General features: G+C 45.9%; 1 protein-coding gene and 1 long non-coding RNA gene across 5 annotated transcripts in view; one reads left to right on the top strand and one right to left on the bottom strand.

Annotated features, from left to right (window-relative positions):
• Positions 1-23,561, top strand: part of LOC146776235 (uncharacterized) — a 616,314-nt gene that overhangs the window by 285,860 nt on the left and 306,893 nt on the right. The gene's annotated exons all lie outside the window — the stretch shown is intronic.
• The window catches only part of LOC146776236 (5-hydroxytryptamine receptor 3A-like), a 395,550-nt gene that overhangs the window by 261,220 nt on the left and 110,769 nt on the right, over positions 1-23,561 (bottom strand). The window contains exon 5 of the mRNA XM_085637645.1: positions 14,265-14,434. Within this exon, the coding sequence (XP_085493771.1) occupies positions 14,265-14,434 (170 nt within the window). The remainder of the gene's footprint in view (positions 1-14,264; positions 14,435-23,561) is intronic.

Here is a 23,561-nt window from a genome sequence, read left to right as displayed (position 1 = left end):
CCTAGAACAAAACATCTTCATGTTCGGTGAGGAAATCTATCGCCAAGTAAAAGGCACGGCGATGGGTTTTTCATTTAGTCCATCATATGCCTGTCTCACTATGGGCGTATGGGAAAAAACATGGGCTTGGAGTAATGAGAATGATGTCTATGTAAATAAAACCATCGCCTGGTTTAGATATATAGACGACCTACTGATCATCTGGGAAGGAACAAACAGTGAGTTCGCAGAATACTTTGAAGTTTTGAACAACTCCAACTTCAACTTGAAATTCACGTACAATATCAGCGAAGAACAAGTGGTGTTTCTGGACACTAAAATTTACATTTTGGACAACACAGTACACACAACTTTACACCGCAAAGATACTGCAACAAATGCAGTACTACATGCAGAATCCTTCCACCAAAAGAGCCTAATACAAAACATCCCCTATGGTGAATTTCTTAGGATTAAAAGAATATGCTCCAGGGAAGAAGAGTGGTTCAAACATCGCAACCAGGCAATAACACGTTTTAAAAAAAGAAATTACAGCTCCAAAACCATTCAAACATCTTTGCAACGAACAACAGCCATCAACAGAACAGAATTGCTAAAAGAAAAAGAAATCAAAACAAATGAAGAAAATCTAATCAGATTTATAACCACTCACTCTACAGAAAACCAACAGCTAATGAAAATATTACGCAAAAACTGGCATATCTGACACATGGATCCAACAACTTCATCGATTGTAGGTGACCACCCTAACATCACGTACAGACAAACTAAAAATCTAAGGGATCAGTTGATCCACAGTCATTTTAAACATCAAAACAAAAAGGAAACCTGGCTGAAACCTAAGGGCTTCTTCAAATGTACGAGTTGTAAGGTATGCACCATTGCTCAGAACACCAAGGAAGTAGTGATGGCCAATAAACGCACATGGAAGATCCAACAACTAATCAACTGCAAAAGTCAATTCGTCATATACATCATCGAATGTCCCTGCTCATTAAAGTATGTTGGAAGCACCAAGTGCGAATTGAAAAAACGCATCTTGGAACATGTTCGTGCCACCATCAACACTGACAGAAGCAACGCTGTTGCAAAACACATGGAGAAGGAGCATGAAGGAAAATGGAAAGATCTGAAATTTTATGCAGTGGAAGCCGTTGGAATACATCCCAGAGGAGGAGACCGAGAGAAAACTCTCAGACAAAAAGAATCCAAACATATTTTGAACTTTAGAACTCTGACCCCCTTTGGATTGAACCAGGATGAGGAACTTCATTACCATCTTTAACTTGCTATACACTAGTCGGAAATTGTCCAGAAGATGGTCACATCTGACTAGGACTTTGACATTGGCCTCTCAGACTTTTTAGATTTAATGTTTGTTTTGTAGTTTAAATTAATCCACGACCAACATGTGAGACAGTGTCCCTCCATTCATCACAAATTAGTGATTTAGGCCCACTGGAGGGCTTGATTCATGATATAATCATGCTTAACGTTGTGACATTTTACAGCATTATTTGAGTCCTATATTATGGTCCGTTGTAGTATAACATTCTAGCATTATAATTAATTACGATTGGGTGATGAGAGTGAACTAAACTAAGATGGTCACATGTCAGTAAGATCGACTTTGATTAGGCTGTGCACCGCTGTCAATAGAACGATTATTGGAAATGCCGTTAAATATGACAGTACATTATAGGACTATTCCAGGTGTATATATTGGATGCAGGCTTATCTTATATGATTACAATACTCCTAATTTGCTTCATTGGTGAAACTTAACACGCTATAATTTAAAATGAAAACTTGTCACGGACTACCAGTACCATAATGCTGAGCGGCACTGTCACAGGAAGTGATGTCACTAATTAACCGTTTGCATATTTAAAACACTATGACAACCTTTAACAAATGCTAGACTCGTGATCAAGGTCTCTGTTGAGACTGAAACGCGTAGAGGTTTTTCTTGTATCTGGCATGCTGAAAGTAAAAGGAATCATCACACACGATTGTGTTTGAAGTTGTCTGTCCCTCTGGGAGTGCGCGAGGAAGCCTTCGCGGGCAAAACGAATTGAATATATATATATATATATATATATATATATATATATACAACGTAAAGAGGTTACCCTTATTAGAAGAGCCGCAAACAGGTAGATAAAAATTTCGTTTTATTCATGGAAGCTGCAACACGAGGAAAAGGGATTCTTTTCAAAAGTTCAGGTGCCTGACGCATTTCATGCGCTCTCGCATTTCCTCAGAGGCACGTAATTGAATCACTGCGTGCAGCCTCAGGCAGTCTTCAAATATACAATCACCTGCCCATGTGGGCGTCGGCTCCCGCTGAGCCTGCTGGTCAAGGTAGTGCCAAAATATAACTCCAGTGAGTGGCTTGCAACGAAGTGAAAGTGTCAAAAAGTAAAAACCCCAGTGGGTCTGAAAAGAGTCTCTAATGCCACGTCTTGCATTACCTTTCTTCCAAGACACGATCTTTCTGCCCTTGTTGGTGCCGCTCACGCTCAGTTGCAGCACCGGTCCACTCAGTCATGGCAGGGTTCTTCAAAACGACCGGGACAGCCGTAAAACATCCAACGTAAAGAGGTTACCCTTATTACGCCGCAAACAGTAAGATAAAATTTTGTTTTATTCATGGAAGCTGCAACACGAGGAAAATGGATTCTTTTCAAAAGTTCAGGTGCCTGACGCGTTTCATGCGCTCTCGCATTTCCTCAGAGGTACATAATTGAATCACTGCGTGCAGCCTCAGGCAGTCTTTAAATATACAATCACCTGCCCATGTGGGCGTCGGCTCCCGCTGAGCCTGCTGGTCAAGGTAGTGCCAAAATATAACTCCCAGTGAGTGGCTTGCAACGAAGTGAAAGTGTCAAAAAATAAAAACCCCCAGTGGGTCTGTAAAGAGTCTCTAATGCCACGTCTTGCGTTACCTTTCTTCCAAGAAACGATCTTCCTGCCCTTGTTGGTGCCGCTCACGCTCAGTTGCAGCACCGGTCCACTCAGTCATGGCAGGGCTCTTCAAAACGACCGGGACAGCCGTAAAACATCCAACGTAAAGAGGTTACCCTTATTAGAAGAGCCGCAAACAGTAAGATAAAAATTTAGTTTTATTCATGGAAGCTGCAACACGAGGAAAATGGATTCTTTTCAAAAGTTCAGGTGCCTGACGCGTTTCTTGCGCTCTCGCATTTCCTCAGAGGCACATAATTGAATCACTGCGTGCAGCCTCAGGCAGTCTTTAAATATACAATCACCTGCCCATGTGGGCGTCGGCTCCCGCTGAGCCTGCTGGTCAAGGTAGTGCCAAAATATAACTCCAGTGAGTGGCTTGCAACGAAGTGAAAGTGTCAAAAAGTAAAAAACCCCAGTGGGTCTGTAAAGAGTCTCTAATGCCACGTCTTGCATTACCTTTCTTCCAAGAAACGATCTTCCTGCCCTTGTTGGTGCCGCTCACGCTCAGTTGCAGCACCGGTCCACTCAGTCATGGCAGGGCTCTTCAAAACGACCGGGACAGCCGTAAAACATCCAACGTAAAGAGGTTACCCTTATTAGAAGAGCCGCAAACAGTAAGAAAAAAATTTCGTTTTATTCATGGAAGCTGCAACACGAGGAAAATGGATTCTTTTAAAAAGTTCAGGTGCCTGACGTGTTTCATGCGCTCTCGCATTTCCTCAGAGGCACATAATTGAATCACTGCATGCAGCCTCAGGCAGTCTTTAAATATACAATCACCTGCCCATGTGGGCGTCAGCTCCCGCTGAGCCTGCTGGTCAAGGTAGTGCCAAAATATAACTCCAGTGAGTGGCTTGCAACGAAGTGAAAGTGTCAAAAAGTGAAAACCCCCAGTGGGTCTGTAAAGAGTCTCTAATGCCACGTCTTGCATTACCTTTCTTCCAAGAAACGATCTTCCTGCCCTTGTTGGTGCCGCTCACGCTCAGTTGCAGCACCGGTCCACTCAGTCATGGCAAGGCTCTTCAAAACGACCGGGGCAGCACTCCTTTTGGCTTCAAAAAGTATTTATTCAGATGCAAATCTCCTACCCGTTTCGAACTCTGTTCTTGATCACGATAGTTTTACGGAGTGCTGCGTAATCATCTTTGCGGGATAATATATATATATATAGATACTGTCCTGGTCTCGCCGCAGGCACCAACTGTCAAGGCGTTGCTCTCGCACGGGACTTTGTGCGTTTTAATATATATATATATATACATATATATATACATATATATATATATATATATATATATATATATATATATATATATATATATATATATATATATATATATATGAAACGCTCGTCTGCTGCTCCCTCTGTGTAGAAAAACGAGAGTGGACCCAATTAGGTCCGTTAAAGTGTTTATTTAGCACTCAACCATACCGCCATAAATATATATCTTTCCTTATATATTACTGAGCAAAGTATTTTTAGGATTTACTATTACCTACTGGCGGTTGCCAGTAGGTAGTTATAGTTAGGACCTATTATCCATAGGAAATCTGCAACATTCTATTTGGAATAACTTTGGCGTCGGAAGACCAATCTTCGCGAAATTTTCAAAACTCTTGGCCCGCTCTGGTCCGCTCCTATCCTGAAAGTCTCGGGGTGATTTGTCAAGCGGGGGCTGAGAAAAAAAGGGGGGTCCCAAAATGTGTTTTCCCCATGCAATTTTACATAGGGACCTTTAGTCGCAGCTACAGCCCGAACTGCTGAACGGAATTACACCAAATTTGGCAGAAAGGTAGACCTTGGTTCAGAGTCATCCTCTTGCTTAAATGGTGTAAATCCGTTCAGTAGTTCCTGAGAAAATCAAAATCAAATATATATCTATGGCCGGGTTGGATCTGCGCACCCTGAGCGCACACTCCCGATCACGAGCTGCATGCTAATTGGCTGTCAACTGTCTGTCAACACTCCAAGCCAGGAAGTGTTGGCAGCCATTTTGTGCCTCGGTAGAAGCGAGGCTGGAGAAATCAGTGGAACTAGTGTGTAAAACTCATAAAGGGGACAGGGTAGAAATACCCTGACCCTCTAGACCTGCTTAGGGGGTCCTACAAGGACCCCCAGGGCTGTAAAAAATGTTTTGTTTTTTTTAAACGGCGAAATACGCGCAGGGTGCGCGGATCATGCCGTAAAAAATCAAATAAAACGAAGCGCGGGCTTTAATAATTAGCCCCCGGGGGGGCCAAATCCCGGGGGCAAAGGTTGTAAATTTTATGGGGGGACCAGAGGGGCTCCCCAGCCTCTGGGACTGCCACCCCCCGGGGCTACAACATAAATGGGTGGGGGGGCCCAAAGGCCCCTCCAGCCCCAGGAAACTCTACCCCCTGGGGCTTTCTCAAAAATGGTTGGGGGGGCTCAAAGGCCCCCCCAAGCCCCGGGGACCACCACCCCCGGGGCTTTGTATGTTGTGAAGGGGGGCCACATGGCCCCCCTCCTGGAGCCCTCAAGGGCCCTGGGGACCGCCAACCCCCAAGGCTGACTCCTGCAGTGTCCCGGGGTGCCCACCCCCGGGACACTGCTGTTTGCTATGGCAGGGCGAGAGCCGAGGCTCCCGTCCTGTCATAGCAAACTTGGTTTGGATTTTGAAAGAGAGCAGGGAAACCTGCTCTCTCTTTCAAAATGCAAACCATTTTACTTTTCCACATGGGGAGCTGTCAGGCCGGCAGTAGCCGTATACTCTAGGCTCCTACTAACCTGCGGATCGATCGGCAGGAACGATGGCGTGTAGAATATTTCTCCCTTCCCACTGGTGCAACCCCACGCTGGCGAACCAAAACAACCAATACGTGGTAGAGGCACTTAGGGGGAAAGAGAGAGGAACGAATGAAGGGAAGGATGGGGTCCGCTTGTCTCTTCTGTCAGGGAGCCGGAGGGTCTGACGGGTAGTTCTCTAGTAGGCTGCAGTAGTAAGGAGGAGACAGACAAGTCAGAGCATTAGGGAAGGAAGTACCTCTTACCTCCTACCTCCCTGTTCCCCGCTCCAGGGCCCCCACTCACCTACTGTGGGCGCTAACTTCGATTCCCCAGTCAGAGAGACCGTTGGCTTCACGGTCTTGGAAATGGTAGATAGGATATGGCCTGCGCAGAACCAGTTCGTTCTGTCGTTGCGCACGCGGTAGTTATCCCCACTCCCGTGGCAGCAACGAGCAATGCCTATCTAAACAATAAGGTGCTCTCTCTTTGTAAGCAAATGTTGAAGCAAGCGGCAGGGCTTCCACGCCTCCTCGCGCTGCTCGCGTAGAACGCTGTCGAAGGGAACGGAATCGGGAATTCCTCGGGAAAGACTCTAGGCTACAGCAGTTATGTCACTGCCTAGCAGAATAGGTTGCAAACGGGTGCTCCTGCTCCTCCCAACGTAGTGTCCTACCTGATACCGGCTCAAGGTACCTCAGGCAGGAACGGGAACCAGGGAGACCTCAGGAGCGGCGTGACAACGGGTACAGGACATGGGAGTCACGATGCTGAAAAAGTAAGCGAGCGCTCGTCCTCCAGCGGGGAATACCATCCGCTAAGCGCTGACTTCAGGGAACCTCCTCGGATTGTCAAGCGCCGTTTCTCCAGAGGGGGATGGTCTTATAGCGGCGGTCATGTGACCGACCCCGCTTCCGGTGCTCCGCCGTTGGATGTCCCGAGGTCTTCTGGGACTTGTAGTCGGTCTTAGGAGTGCGCTCCTTTGCCGCGCTGTTAGATACCCCCGGGTGGCGCCGATCTTCTGTCTGGAAGCCAAATGGCTCGCGAGGATCATGACAGTACCCCCTCTCAAGGACCGCCGTCTCGGCGGTTGTCCTGGTTTACCAGGATGTTGGGCGTGGAATTGTCGGAGTAGTTTTGGACAATGTAAGTTAGCTGCTGGTTCCTAAGTCCGTTCTTCCGGCCCAAACCCTTTCCATTCAACCAGGTATTGAACTCTTCCCCTCACTTGTCGGGAGTCTAATAAGGCTTGGACTTCATACTCCTCTTGCCCTTCCACCTCCACAGGGAAGGGAGTCAGAGGTAGTTTCATGTTGGCAGGGCAAGGTCGGAGGAGGGAAACATGGAAAACAGGGTGTATATTCCAGGAGGCAGGAAGGCTTAGTCTTACCGCAACGGGATTCAGGACGCGGTCTATTCTGTATGGCCCCACGTACTTGGGTGCCAATTTACCCACCCCCTTTAGATGTAAGTTCTTGGTGGATAACCATACTTTGTCTCCCACCCTATACTCGGGTTCTGGCGCTCTCTTTTTGTCAACATATAGTTTTTGTGTGTTTTGCGCTGTCTCTAAATGGAGTTTGGTTTCTCTGAGAATGGTGCGGAGATGTGTATGGTGTTCTTGAATTGTAGGGTGTGTAGTGACTACAGGCCACTCGAATGGAAGAATGTCGGGGTGGAAACCATAAAGACAAAAGAACGGGGAACACCCTAGGGTGGTGTGTTCTGCGTTATTGTAGGCGAACTCTGCTAACCATATTACGGGGTACCACTCCATGGTGTTTTGGAGAGTAAAGCAGCGCAGGTACTGTTCTAACGTCTGGTTCAGACGTTCTGTTTTGCCATCCGTCTGGGGATGGTAACTTGTGGATAGACGGGCATCAATGTTCATAGTTTCACATAGCTTTCTCCAAAAGCGTGAGGTAAACTGGGATCCCCGGTCTGTTATAAGCACCTTTGGTAGTCCGTGTGCTCTCACCACATGTTGTAGGAATACTAGAGCCAGTTCGCCCGCCGTGGGTAGTCTTTTGAGAGGGACGAAGTGGCCCATCTTCGTTAAGTGATCTATAATTACCAGCACGGTGGTGTATCCTTCACAAGGTGGCATCTCAACGATGAAATCCATCGATACCGTATGCCATGGGGTTGGTGGGATGGGTATGGGACGCAACAGCCCCGCTGGTTTCGAATGGCTGACCTTACTCTGCGCACAGATGGCACAATTCTTTAGATATTCTTTGGCATCTGTTCGTAATGTGGGCCACCAGAAGGACCTTTCGAGCCCTGCTGTGGTTTTGTATTCCCCCAAATGGCCTCCTAGCGCGGAATCATGAACCCAGGCAATCGCTTGCTGTTGTTGTGCCTTCTGTGGGAGAAATAAGGCATTGTTCTGGAACAGGAATTCCCCTCTTTTTGTTCTGTGGGCTGGGTCTATTTGTATCCATGCTGAAATGTTGACATCGGTTAAGGACGCCTTTACAGCCTCGAGGTATTCATCTGACGTGGTGAGAGCATGCACTTGATGAGCAAACGCCTTGCTGGGCAGGATCGACGGCGGATCAGAGGGTAGGCTCGCTTCGGGAGGTATGGTTTCTTCCATACGGGATAAGGCGTCGGCCTTGCCGTTCTGGGGTCCAGGTCTGTATTTGATGAGAAAGTCATAATCAGAGAAGAATAGGGACCAGCGTAACTGACGTGGTGTGAGGGCTCTGGCCGATTTCAGGAACAAAAGGTTTCTGTGGTCGGTGTACATCTCCACTGTATGGCTTGCCCCTAGCAGATAGTGCCTCCACTCTTCGCAAGCCCGTTTGATGGCCAGTAGTTCCTTGTCCGTAATGGAGTAGTTCACCTCACTCGGGGATAGCTTCTTGGAATAAAATGCCACCGGATGGAGTTGCCCCGTTTGTTGGTGCCGTTGTGACAGCACTCCTCCTATGGCGTATTGAGATGCATCCGTCTCCACCACGAACGGCAGGTCAGTATTTGGGTGTAACAAAATGGGAGCTGTTGTGAACCGTCGTTTGAGTTCCTGAAAAGACCGTTCCGCCTCTTGATCCCAGACGAAAGGAGTATTTTTTCTCAGGAGACGAGAGATGGGGTGAATTACCTTCGAGAAGTCCTTTATAAACCGCCTATAGTAATTGGCGAACCCCAGGAATCGTTGTACCGCCTTAACGTGGCTTGGGGCCTTCCAGGAAGTGATTGCATCTACTTTGGCGGTATCCATTTGAAACCCTTGTGCATTAATGATGTACCCTAGGAAGGCAACTTCCTGTACATGAAATAAGCATTTCTCTAACTTGGCATACAACGAATGTCGTTGAAGACGTGTCAACACTTTCTGCACATGGATGATGTGCTCCTGTAAGGTGGACGAATAGATGAGTATATCGTCTATGTAGACTATGCAACACACCTCCAGCAGACCTCGGAGAACTTCATCCATGAAGAACTGAAATGCTGCTGGGGCGTTGCATAGCCCGAATGGCATTACTTGATACTCGTAGAGACCGAACTTCGTTCGGAACGCCGTCTTCCATTCGTCCCCAGATTTTACACGCACCAAATGGTATGCACCTCGAAGGTCAAGCTTGGTGTATATTCGGGCCCCCTTGAGCTGGTCTAGCAATACGGGAATCAAGGGGAGAGGGTACCGGTTCTTAATGGTTATCTTGTTGATGGCGCGGTAATCGATGCAGGCTCGTAACTCATCGCAGTCTTTCTTGGCGATGAAAAAGAGGGGAGACGAGGCGGGCGACGAGGAAGGGCGGATGAATCCTGATGCCAGGTTCTCCTCCAGATATTTTTTGAGGTAGCGGGTCTCTGGTTCCGTTAGAGCGTACACACGACTGCAGGGGATGTCCGCTCCAGGGTGTAGATCGATCCGACAATCAAATGTTCGGTGGGGAGGTAATGTGGCCGCTGTTTGTTTGTCGAACACCGGTTGGTATTGCAGATATTCATTGGGTAAGGATACAGCGCAGCAATACTCGACTTCTTCCCGACCTTCAGCGAGGAAACTGGCTTGTGTTCTGGAACCATTGTCCTGCAAGACGTGCCGGGTACAGTGCGTTTTGCAATACTCAGAGGTCAGTGACACCGTACGTTCTGCCCATCGTACTACCGGGTCATGTAGCGTTAGCCACGGCATGCCTAGGATCAAACGGAATTGAGGCGCGTCTATCAGGTCAAACTGCAGGATTTCGTAGTGTTCTTCCCCCACCCGCATTTTCAGGGGAATGGTGTGATATCTAACCGGTCCGGAGGTTAAGGTCTTCCCATCTACGGCCTTCACTATTTCGGGTATCATCTTCTTTTCGTATGGCACCCCAAACCGTCGAGCATACTGGAGATCCATAAAATTTCCGGTGGCGCTCGAATCCAACAAGGACGCCACGTCTAGCAAGCTGTTTTCAGTGATCCATAAGGTTACACACACATTGATGTGTGCTACGGCGGGTTGCATAGTGTTCGCTAGTGCAAGGGGGATCCGTGATGAATCGGTACCCATGGCAGTGATCCCTTCCTGTCGTGGGCTTTCTAGTTTTCCGACTCCTGTGAGAAGGTCGCTGCAGGTACATGTGGGGGACCGGGTCTTTCCGGTGCCTTGGCCCTCGCGCGACATTCCCTAATAAAATGCCCACTCTTTCCGCAGTAAAGACACAGCTTCTGTTGCCTTCTTTTTTCCCGTTCTTCGGGGGTAAGAGGACCTCGCACTCCCCCGATCTGCATAGGTTCGCTGAGATCTATGGTCTTTTGACGGTCTTCGGGGAGCGATCTCATTCTGGGCAACGGGAAGCGGTTCTCACCTCGGCCTTTATCCGTCTTCCGTTCTTGTAGGCGATGTTCCAATTGTACCGTGAGATCAATCATCTCCTCACAAGTGGGAGGCAGCTGAACCACTTGCGATAACACGTCTTTCAGCTCACCTCGAAGACCTTGGTAAAAGAGGGTGGAGCGTTTCTCGGTAGGCCAGTCGGTTTCCACCACCAATCGATTAAAGGTCGTGATATATGATAGCAGGTCCTGCGAGCCTTGTCTCAGAGTGAGCAATTCCCGATCCAAGGATAGCATGTGCGACTTGCGGTCGAACAATCTTCTCATTGCGGTACAGAAATCGTGGAAGTTGTGCAGCACCGGGTCGTTTCTGTCCATCAACGGAATGGTCCAGCTGGCTGCATTGCCCCCCATGTATGACATCATAAAGGAAGTCTTGGCGGTATGTTCTTGGAAGATCGTTGGTTTGCAAAGGAAATGTAGGCGGCATTGGTTAAGAAAGGTCTCAAATTTCTTTGGGTCCCCAAAGAACCTTTCGGGGGGAGCTAATGGTATACCATGAGTCTGGATGACGTGTACTGTCGGAGCAGAATCCTGTGGAGGTTGGGGCGTGCCCGAAGGAGTAAATAACCCTGTACCAGTGGCACCACCTCCCATTACCGGGGTTGTGCGTGTCGCAGGAGGGGGAAGGGTCCAATCTTTTATGTATGTACTCTTGCTAGGGCCTTGTCGCGTAATGCCTGCAACCTCCCTACGCAAGGTACTCATTTCCATTTTCATGTCCTGGTTCTCTAATCTAGAATCGTGCACTTCCTGTTGTAAAGCCGTAATGCTTTCCAACAGGGAGTTCAACACGACATTGGAGTCCATCGTTCAGGCCGAAAGGTATACGTGGGCTTGACAATCTGTCAGGCCGGCAGTAGCCGTATACTCTAGGCTCCTACTAACCTGCGGATCGATCGGCAGGAACGATGGCGTGTAGAATATTTCTCCCTTCCCACTGGTGCAACCCCACGCTGGCGAACCAAAACAACCAATACGTGGTAGAGGCACTTAGGGGGAAAGAGAGAGGAACGAATGAAGGGAAAGATGGGGTCCGCTTGTCTCTTCTGTCAGGGAGCCGGAGGGTCTGACGGGTAGTTCTCTAGTAGGCTGCAGTAGTAAGGAGGAGACAGACAAGTCAGAGCATTAGGGAAGGAAGTACCTCTTACCTCCTACCTCCCTGTTCCCCGCTCCAGGGCCCCCACTCACCTACTGTGGGCGCTAACTTCGATTCCCCAGTCAGAGAGACCGTTGGCTTCACGGTCTTGGAAATGGTAGATAGGATATGGCCTGCGCAGAACCAGTTCGTTCTGTCGTTGCGCACGCGGTAGTTATCCCCACTCCCGTGGCAGCAACGAGCAATGCCTATCTAAACAATAAGGTGCTCTCTCTTTGTAAGCAAATGTTGAAGCAAGCGGCAGGGCTTCCACGCCTCCTCGCGCTGCTCGCGTAGAACGCTGTCGAAGGGAACGGAATCGGGAATTCCTCGGGAAAGACTCTAGGCTACGGCAGTTATGTCACTGCCTAGCAGAATAGGTTGCAAACGGGTGCTCCTGCTCCTCCCAACGTAGTGTCCTACCTGATACCGGCTCAAGGTACCTCAGGCAGGAACGGGAACCAGGGAGACCTCAGGAGCGGCGTGACAACGGGTACAGGACATGGGAGTCACGATGCTGAAAAAGTAAGCGAGCGCTCGTCCTCCAGCGGGGAATACCATCCGCTAAGCGCTGACTTCAGGGAACCTCCTCGGATTGTCAAGCGCCGTTTCTCCAGAGGGGGATGGTCTTATAGCGGCGGTCATGTGACCGACCCCGCTTCCGGTGCTCCGCCGTTGGATGTCCCGAGGTCTTCTGGGACTTGTAGTCGGTCTTAGGAGTGCGCTCCTTTGCCGCGCTGTTAGATACCCCCGGGTGGCGCCGATCTTCTGTCTGGAAGCCAAATGGCTCGCGAGGATCATGACAGGAGCTGCATGTTAGCAGCTCCCAGGGTGGAAAAACAATGCCGGCTCCCGAAGGTTGCGGGGAGCCGGCTGGGACCGTGGGGGCATTGGGGCTTCCCCCACGGTCCCCAACGTTATATATGAGCCCCGGGGGATGGGGTCCCCCGGGGAGAATAGAAATTAGTGATAGGTGCTATTTTTTTTTTACGGTAAAATTAGGAGTTGGGCACCCAGCACGGCGCTCAGTGCGGCCCCCTGGTGTGCACGCGCTGGGTGCATGACTCCTAACGCATCGAACACGTATATGACATCTCGCGCAAGTGCGCAAGCGTCACGTAAAATAATTCGTATGTGTCGCGTATGTGCCTGGAGTCGCGTAACAGTCGCATATCAATTGCGCAGGAAAATACGCACCCATCACACACCCTACACGGATCCTACACAACAATCATAAAATGGCGGATCCGTTTCGCGCAGTGATCGAGAAAGGTACGCTTTGGGTGCGTGACTCCGAATTTTCTTTTTTTTTTAAACAATAAAAAAATATTATAAATATATTTTAAAGAATCTAAAATAAAAAAACAATATTAGTTTCAATATTTATAAAAACATTTTTTTTCAATTTATATTAAAAATATGTAATGTAATTAAAAAAATTAAATATGTAAAAATAAATGGTGTAAAAAATGTAGAAAAACAGTATCAAAAAACTTAATATAACAATTAATATATTTAAAAATTGTCATTTAAAAAACCTTTGAAATTCACTGAAAAAACCATAGGTTTCAGATATGTTATAGTAAGGAATACGCATTTAAAAAACCTTTGAAATTCACTGAAAAAAACATAGGTTTCAGGTATATTATAGTTAGGAATTAGCATTTAAAAAAACCTTAGAAATTCACAGAAAAAAACATAGCTTTTAGGGGTGTTATAGTTAGCTGGACATTTCACTTGTACAAAACCATTGAAATTTCCCTGTTATAGTTAGTTCAGCTAACTATAACTTGCGCGCCCGCAATGCACTGCTGATGACATCACATATTACATCACTCATGTCATGGTCAGTGACATCACTCATGACATCACTGATGACATCTCAAATGACATCACTGATGACATCATCCTTGTGATAGAGTGGCAGACCTCCTCTCACCCTAATATAACCTTTGATACACACATTCAAAAATAGAAATTAACATTTTCAAAACAATGGACATACCAATACCACTTACAACACACCTATTCAGTAATTCCAAGATCTACACACATCCTCTCATTCACAAGCAGTCCAATACAGTCACTCATACATATACTCACTCATCATATATACTCATACACCTATACATCCTGTTACACACCGACACTCATCCATAGAGTTACTCATACACATAGTCACACATGCAAACAAAGTATCAAACATCCATTTACTTGCATATACAGATAGACACACACCACCACACTTACTTCTACAGAAACTTACACATACTTACTCTCTTAAGCAATCATTTATAGAAACCTATACTAATTTATACAGGAACTCTTCCAATCTCTCATTCTCATATATACTCACTTATATACACCAAAACTCACATATACTAGTTTAAAACATATGTAGTTACTCATAAAGACACTATTGAGACAGTCATTCACTCACTAACACACCCATACACACTGATCCACCCATAGAGTCCTCACATGTTTTATGCAGTGTAAATGAAGATCTTCTTCCTTTACCAGTGCTTGTTTTAAATGCTACGACCTTCAAAAACGTGTTTAAAAGTGAAGTACCTGGGTGCATGAATGAGCCGAATGTCAAGCTGCAGGTTTGAGTGTCAAAGGGAAATTTGAAGGTGTCAATCCCACAGGTGCTCACAATCATCATCGGTTTCAACCGGATATTTTGCCCATCATTCAAGACATACAGGAAATTCACTGATGGTGATTTGTCTTCATCTGTCCTAAAGAAGTAACAAGATGAATAGAATACATATTAGAATGTTTTAACATTTTAAGATAAACAGTGTGAAAATCCTGCAGAAGCATTCAACATACAAAACGTTACCGCCACTCGCCATGTTTGTAAAACTAATGGTATATTAGACTGGTTCCATTCTGCATCACTCATATCACCCGTTACAGGAAATAAAAGTATTAACTCTGACACAAACAAGCACTGGCAAAGACAATGCCTTTGTTTAACAAAATGGTTTTATAAAGCTTCACAAGCTCACGCAGAAGCACCAACACCAACAGAGCAAGCAATTTCACAGACACAGATCCTCTGAAGCACATAGAGGCATAGCTCTTATTAGTACAGGTGCATGGGCATAGGGCTCAGGATAGTGGGGGGGTACTTCACCCCAACTGTCTTTAACTGCCAAACCAGTATTAGAGGGGCCCATTGCTGAACTTGCATGAGGGCCTATGTACCCTTGCTAAACCTGCTTCAATAGCTGTGTAAACCACCCCTATAGGTACAGAATGGATAACGCTTAGACTGCAGCAGTCTAAACTTATCGGGGACATTGAAACCAACCCTGTAGCCTTCAGACAAATTCATTTGACTAGGCCATACACACTGCACAATATAAACCATGACACAAATTATGAGTTTCTGAATTCTGAAATGGCACTGTCATTGAGGGATAAGGCACTGAGGTTTGAGTTGAGCATTATTACAAGACGAACATATGTGAGCAAGTTGGAGATTTCTCACTTTACCAGATCAACTGAGGGGGTGGTCTGAGGACGTGCTTAGAACCTGGATGAGGAGGCAATTGGAGTGCTGAAATTGTGCATTCAAAAAGAAAGGGGACATGCAAAATGAACAGAAGATTTCCCATGGCACCACATTACTACTCTTTGGAAGGCCACAAGTGGTAGGCTTTGGAAGACATCAATGAATTTCCACTGCATAGAAAGATTTCCAAGCTAAAGAAAATCGAGGTGCTAAGCTCACAGGTGTCTATAGAGGGGTGGCAGATGAGGCTGTGTATTTGTAACCCCCCTCCCACCCAGCCTGAGTCCCAGCACCTCAGCTGTTCAATATTATTAGTGTTATTAATTAATTTAATGTATCCATATACTTATCACTTCCAATAAGTGTTGTTTGCCTAAAATGTTTAAATATGAATCTGTGTGTATCTCTGTGTGTGTGTGTGTATATATATATATATATTCACAGAAAAAAACATAGATTTCAGGGGTGTTATAGTTAGCTGCCCATTTCACTCATACAAAACCATAAAAATTCCTACGTTATAGTTAGTTCTGCTAACTATAACTCACGCGCCCGCAATGCACTGCTGATGATGTCACATATTGCATCATTCATGACATGGTCAGTGACATCCCTGATGACATCACTGATGACATCTCAAATTACATCACTGATGACATCATCCACTGAATGTGGTTTAGTTTGAAATTTAAATATGTATTATATATATACCAATCTGTAATGAAGATTGAGTGGATATATAACTGTCTGGATGGAGGATTTAGTAGCTTTTGACTGTCTTTTTAAGTGAGTAATTAAAAGTGTCTCACTTAATACATGGAGTAGTAACTAAACTATGTGAATGTGTGCAGCACTGTCTCTGTTGTTGTATAAAATGCTGCATCAGTTGGTCACTAACTACATGAGTGTGTATATTAGTTATTGATTAGTTGGTGAGTATTTGTATGGGACACTGAGTTTGTGTGTGGTTGGATGGGGTGTGTGTAACTCTATGCATAGATGTGTGAATGGTTGATTGACTAGGTGTATGGGTTTAAGAGTGCATGTGGAAACAGTTGTTTGGGTGACTGAGTGTATTTATTTGTGTGTTGGTGAGCGAATATATGTTTTAGTTGTACATCTTCAACAAAGTAAAAAAATAAAAGGCATTGTATGTGAGAGTTGGTGTATATAAATAAGTATGTGTAAGAGTCAGTGATTGGGAGAGTAACTATATGAATGAGTGTATAATTGTAATGGTGCTTTTTTAACATATTAACGATGAGTTACTATGTGTTTGAATAAATGAGGTGTTGTTGGATAATTGTGTGAGTAAATATAAGTGCGATAATCTTTTTTCATGAGTGAGTAGGATGACTGCATAACCGACTAAGATGACTGCTGATGTGTCAATGTCTATATATGTGTATAAGTGCATTTGATAGTGTTCTATTAATGAATGACTGCATGTATAGATGATTCTGTTGTTGAATGGGTAGTTGTGTGTAGAGTAGTGAGTGGGTATGTAGTAACTGGTATTGGTGTGTCAATGGTTTCAAATATGGTACTCCAGTAGGTAGTTATAGTTAGGACCTATTTTCCACAGGAAATCCGCACCATTCTATTCCCAATAAGTCTGGCGCCGGTTGACGAATCTTTGTGAAATTTTCCAAACTTTTTACCAGCTCCGGTCTGCTCCTATCCTGAAAGTTTCGTGGTGATTCGTCAAGCGAATGCTGAGAAAAAAGGGGGGGTCCCAAAACGCGTTTTCCCCATGCAATTTCCCATAGGACCTGCTGACGCAGCTACAGCCCGAAATGCTGAACGGAATTACACCAAATTTGACAAAGAGGTAGTCCTCAGTTCAGACTCGTGCCTTTTTCATAAATGGTGTAAATCCGTTCAGTAGTTCCTGAAAAAATTAGAGGAAAAACAATAGATATATCTATGGCCTCGGAGGATCCACGCACCCTATGCGCACCCTAAGCGCACCCTCTGCGAACCGAGCGCACACCCTCCCGATCACGCGCTGAATGCTAATTGGCTGTCAAGTGTCTGTCTACATTCGAAACCAGGAACTGTTGGCAGCCATTTTGTGCCTCGGTAGAAGCGAGGTTGATTAAGTAAGGGAAATAAGTGTGTGAAAGATGTGAAGGGGGCAGGGTAGAAATACTCTGACCCTCTAGTGTTGCTTAGGGGGTCCCAGAAGCACCCCCTGGGGCCCCTTTTTTTTTTTTTTTAAACGGCGACATGCGCGCAGGGTGCGCAGATCCGGCCTGAAAAAAAAAAACCCGAAGCGCGGGCTTCCGCGCTTTGTTAATAATTAGCCCACGGGGGGGCCAAATCCCGGGGGCAAAATCTTTAAAAATGAATGGGGGAGGGGGGCTGCGTGGCCCCCCGCCTGGAGCCCTTGAGTGCCCTGGGGACCACCACCCCCTACAGTGTCCTGGGGGGCAAACAAAGTTTGCTATGAGAGGGCGGGAGTCTCCCGCCCTCCCATAGCAAACTTTGTTTGGATTTTGAAAGAGAGAGCAGGCAAACTTGCTCTCTCTTTCAAAATCCAAACGATATTGCTTTTCCACACGGGGAGCTGCATGTTAGCAGCTCCCCATGTGGAAAAGCAATGCCGCCTCCCGAAGGACACGGGGAGCCGGCTGGGACCGTGGGGGCATTGGGGCTCCCCCCCCCCCCCCCATGGTCCCCAATGTTTTTTTATAAACACCGGGGGATGGGGTCCCCGGGGATAATAAAAAAGAGTGATGGGGCTATTTTTTTTTTAATGGTAAAATTTGGATTCGCGCATCCTATCGCGCATCCTAACACGTTGGGTGCACGGTTTCTCTCGTGTTAGGTGCGCGGTTCCTAACGCGTTGGGTGCTCGGATCCAAGGAAAAAAAACTGAAAAACCCAATGCATACCGTACGCGGATGCTTTCGCGCAGGGATCGAGAACGGTGCGCATAGGGCGAATCCCCCAAAAAATGGAGAAAAAAACAATAATAAAGTATTGAAAATATAGTTTAAAAATATTTTAAAAAATATAAAAAAATATTTCAAACATTTTTTTTTTTAAACATTAAAAACAAATAATATTTTTAAAAGAATTAATTGAAAAAATAAGTAAAAGAAATGGTGATAAAAAAGTATTTAAAAAAACATAATTAAAGGAATTGACACACTGAAATAGAAAAATGTAGAAATCCAATGAAAATCCTTAAACATCATAGTTTTAGAGATAAGTTATAGATAGGAATTAGCATTTAAAAAACCTTAGAAATTCACTGAAAAAACATAGGTTTCGTGCATGTTGTAGTTAGGAATTGGCATTTAAAAAACTTTAGAAATTCACTGAAAAAACCCATAGGTTTCAGGGGCGTTATAGTTAGCTGGACATTTCTCTTGTACAAAACCCTAGAAATTTCCCTGTTATAGTTAGTTCAGCTAACTATAACTCGCGCCCCTGCAATGCACTGTTGATGACGTCACATATTACATCACTCATGACATGGTCAGTGACATCACTGATGACATCTCAAATGACATCACTGATGACATCATCCATGTGATAAATTAGTGCATCTTCTCACACCCAAATATAACCTTTGATACACCCACTCAAAATTTCAGACGGCCATTCTCAAAACCATAGATACTCCAATACCAATAACTACATACCCACTCATTGACTCTTAGGTCTACACACACACACATCCACTCACTCACCTGTACAGTCACTCATACTTACAGTCACTCAGTACAGGACTATCATATGCATTTATACACCTATATAGACACTCACACACTGCCAATTATCCATAGAGGTACTCACACACCTAGTCAGTCATGCAAATAATTAATCACACTCCCATTTACTCACCTATACAGTTATACACACACAAGTTCACTTACTCATAAAAATACTACCAAATTCTTACGCTCTTATACAATTACTGATACAAGCCCACTCTCATCCATACAGCCACTCTCACAATCACACACTCTCACATATAGCCAGTTATATACTCTTACACACATATATACTGCCTTTCACATATGTAGTTACTCACACATGTACCACTGAGATATACATTCACTAACACACCCATACATGCACTCACCCAACCATACAGTCCATCACAGATGCACTCTTAAAACCATGCACCCATAGAATCACCCACTCACACATCTATGCACAGAGTCACCCACACCCCACCCACACAAACACTCAGGCACCCATACAGATACTCATACAACCAATCAATAACCTGTATAGACACTCATATAGCTATTCACAAAACCATGCAGCCACTTATACACCAACAGACAGACAGATACAGACATTCACACAGTTTAGTCACTAGTCTGCAGTAAGATATGTTTAATGACTCACTTATAGAGTCAGTCATGCACCTACTAAATCATCCATTCACACACTTATACACCCACTCATTCTTCCATAGGCCTTTCCCTATATATATTAAACATATTTAAACTTTACAGAAACACACACTCACTGGATGACGTCATCAGTGATGTCATCAGTGATGTCATTTGAGATGGGGATCATACTGATTAGGGTAGATCCAGGTACCATAACCATTAGACGCTACCATCGCGAGTAGAAAACCTACCACACAATTTAGGTGTAAATAGTTATTATTTAGGTCCTGAAGAATCGCGTAGGAACATGTTGACCCACACTTGAAACAAGGAATTACACTACACGAGACATTACACTTGGGCTAGTGCCTTGTTTTCTGTTTTTACACAGGGAAGGAGACCTCCAGAATAAATATTGGTTTACTTCGGCACTCCTAACCCTATTTTAACTCACTTCACTTCATCTACACGCTTCTGCCCCCACACCTCACCATACGGCATTTGGATAAAAAGATCTCCGGCAAAGAGCCCCTATTACAGGGAGCCCGTCGGGTATTGCACCGCCGACCCGACGAGGAGCAGCCCAGATGATGAAGCATGACTCCTGCAAGATTGTGTGAGGGCATTACTATCCGATTTATGGATTCCCCACACTGACCCAATTCTTTGGGGCACCTGGGATTCCTGTCTTTCCTGACTCTGTACTTCGTTTTTCTGAGAGGAACGGCATAACTTTCTTATTGAAAAGCATTAAATAACTGCCATGGAATGACCCTTCTGTCAATCCTCCTGGTGAAAATCATTATACAGCCCATTACTGATGCCTTGGACAAGCAGTTAAGATAAGAACAGGCTGGGTTCCTCTAGGGTGTGTTGATCAGTTTCTTACTCGACGCATCATCACAGAGCAGTGCATTGAGTGGCAGAGACAACTCTACATCAACTTAATTAATTTCCATAAAGCCTTTGATAGTATCCACCATGACAGCCTCTGTTGTATACTGAGAGCGAGCCCATGGCATACCACAACAGACAGTTCTCTTCATCAAGAGCTTCTATGGTAACTTTACCTCCAAGGTGGGAGATAGTGAGTATAGCTTTGAAGTAAAGACTGGTGGTAGACGGGGATTTGTGATGTCAGCATTGCTCTGCATGACAGAGACATCAGATGGACCTTATTCTCTACACTTGAGGAACTTGACTATGCGGATTACCTAGTCTTGCTCTCTTATACAAGCCAACATATGCAGGAAAGAACATGTTGCTTCAACAGAAAAAAATCAGGAGGCATGCCACTCAGCATCCTAAACCCTTCACCAATTAAGGTGGATGGAGAGGCCCTAGCCATGACTGAAGAGTTCACCTACCTCTGCGGTACTATCATTCATGATGGAGGGGCAGGTAGTGTCATCAAGAACAGATTGATTAAGGTCAAGAATGCCTTTAGGATGCTGAACAATGTGTGGAGATCAACCCAGTACAGCACCAATACTAAGCTGAGGCTTTGCCAGACCGTTGCTGTGTCCATACTCCTTCAAGGAACTGAATGCTGGTGGTTGACAAAAAGTGACCTCACCAAACTGTCAACCTTCCACACCAGTAACTTGAGAAGAATCTTACACATTTTCTGGTTGCAAACCACCTCCAACCAGGATCTGATTAACAGATGCAAGCAAGAAAGCATGGATACCATCATTATGAGAAAAGGATGGAGATGGATAGGACACTAAATCAGAAGAGAACACTTCATCACAAGAACACCTATCCACTAGAACCCAAAAGGCAAACAGAGGAGAGATAGACCAAAGAACACCTGGAGGCAAACTGTGGAAACAGAAATGAAGCTGTCTCAATAAAAAAAAAACACTAATTAACAGGTCTTCCCCTACCGTCGAAAAATCTTAAACCCCCAACTTGAGGTGCAACAAGTTAGTTACTATCCTCCCTTTCATCTTCTGTTCCCAATAAATGAGGATGGAAATTCCAGCAGTCAAACTCTAAATTAGTCCTAGAGATCCGCATTACAATTTAAGGGCTAAATTCTGAGCCCTGTGCAAACACTTAGGGGTATATTCACAAGAACGTGTGATAACTACCACAAGAGTAGAGTAACGCAACTTTCAATATTGCGGCCCATCGCGAGAAAATAACCCGTGACAACGTGGGATTCACAACAAGGTGGTAGCATGCGATATTCAGAAGATAACGTACAAACTGTCCATGTGAAAATCAACACCATGCCGCATTAATGCGATACGCGAACGCAAAAAAACATGCGATAAGGCCAACCGAGGGACAAAAAGTAGCAAAAACCAGCCACAGGCCTGCAAATCCCACGTGTCTGGCGGAACAATGCACTACAAAAACCACAGAACAAATACACCAAAAACAATCCAATGTGCGTATCAACATGGATGCACACTGACACAGGGCAGGGGCCAACTCGAACCCCACAACCCCCACAGACCACCAGCAAGAAACAATGGGGTCGGGGAAGGCCAAAGAAAAGAGGGAGAGGAAGACGGGGTGCAGATCGCAGGAAAACAAGACCAGCGTCACGGATGCGACAGAACACTACCAGCAACTGACCCCCTAGCAGACCACCTGGAATGCAGTCGGAGTGCCGAGGAGGCCAATCGGCACTGGCATGACGCGACTACCTAAACCAGGCACAAACCGGCTGCCAACAGGAAGGCAGCAACGGCGTCAGGAAGTGGCAGTCCAGCGTCACCGGAGGAGCTGAAGGAAATCCAGGCCACAGTCATCAGTGTGGAGGCGCTGCAAGGAGTAGGGAGTACGGACACAGCTCGAGAGAACCTGACACAACATCAACAGGGAGTGCAACGAACAGGGACTGGGGGGATGGGGGGAGTGGGCACAATGGCATACAGCGAGGTGTAGCATGCTGCAATCCCACAATCACCCAGGTCCATGGGCCCGATCCCCTTGGCACACTGCAGCACACACATATAGCACGAACAGTACACCCACATTGACGACAACGAGGAACAACTCGCATAGCCGACACTGCAGAACAGAGGACACAACTGGCTCCGCACATGCACAGAAACATGCCCACTACATCTGACGGACACGGAATCTGTGAAATGGTAATGTACGCGTACGACATCACATCCGTCATGTAGACCAAATGTACACTGTCCCGCAGAAGAATCCAGCACCCCCAAACAGTCACAATGTACATTGACATACAGTCTGCATGCAAACCTGCACAATGCGCCAACATACATGTCAATGCAAAGTCAATACGCACCTCCCCTTCACATTGCAGAGGGGCACACAACATCTTCAGCATATCACAGAATACAACACATCAGTGATGCTGGAGAGGACCACCACACCATCGACACTGACGCCCTACAACAGCACATGGATATCCCACGCAACCCCCCACCAGGACCCGGACAGCCAAGCTACTCAGAGGAGAACACCGAGTCTGCAACAGACCACACAGCAGGAAGCACCCACAAGCACAGCTGACCCACGACACTTCACCCACCCACACATCGCACCCCAATGCCATGTTCCTGCACGCCAAAAGAAGGTGGCCCAACAGGTGTGGGTGGGGGCCAAACCCATGGAATGCGAACCAGAACACATACGTAAGTGTCCATCACCCTTAAGGGGCCACCAACACCCCACTAAGGAGACCCACACTGCCATAGAGACACATGCAGTTGCACATTCACAGTACAGAACCACGGGCGGGGGCGCTCAAATTGCAGTCACACACCCATGTTGGCTCTGCGTACGACGGCCCTGGCAACTCCCCTTACGAATTGAGTGGGGGACGACAAAGCTACATGTCCAAGCTCCAACCAGCTGCAAGTGGTGACACGTCTGCATTCGATGTACACAGCACAAAGTAATGGTGTATGGCCCAGGGCCCTCATGCATACAACAAGTCCACAGGGACACATGCAGATATTATGTTGAACTGACTATGGGCACGTGCGCCCGGTCCCT

This window comes from Triturus cristatus, chromosome 12 (assembly GCF_964204655.1).
Source record: "Triturus cristatus chromosome 12, aTriCri1.1, whole genome shotgun sequence".
In the NCBI taxonomy this organism is placed as follows: domain Eukaryota; kingdom Metazoa; phylum Chordata; class Amphibia; order Caudata; family Salamandridae; genus Triturus; species Triturus cristatus.
This window is presented reverse-complemented; position numbering and strand designations above follow the sequence as displayed.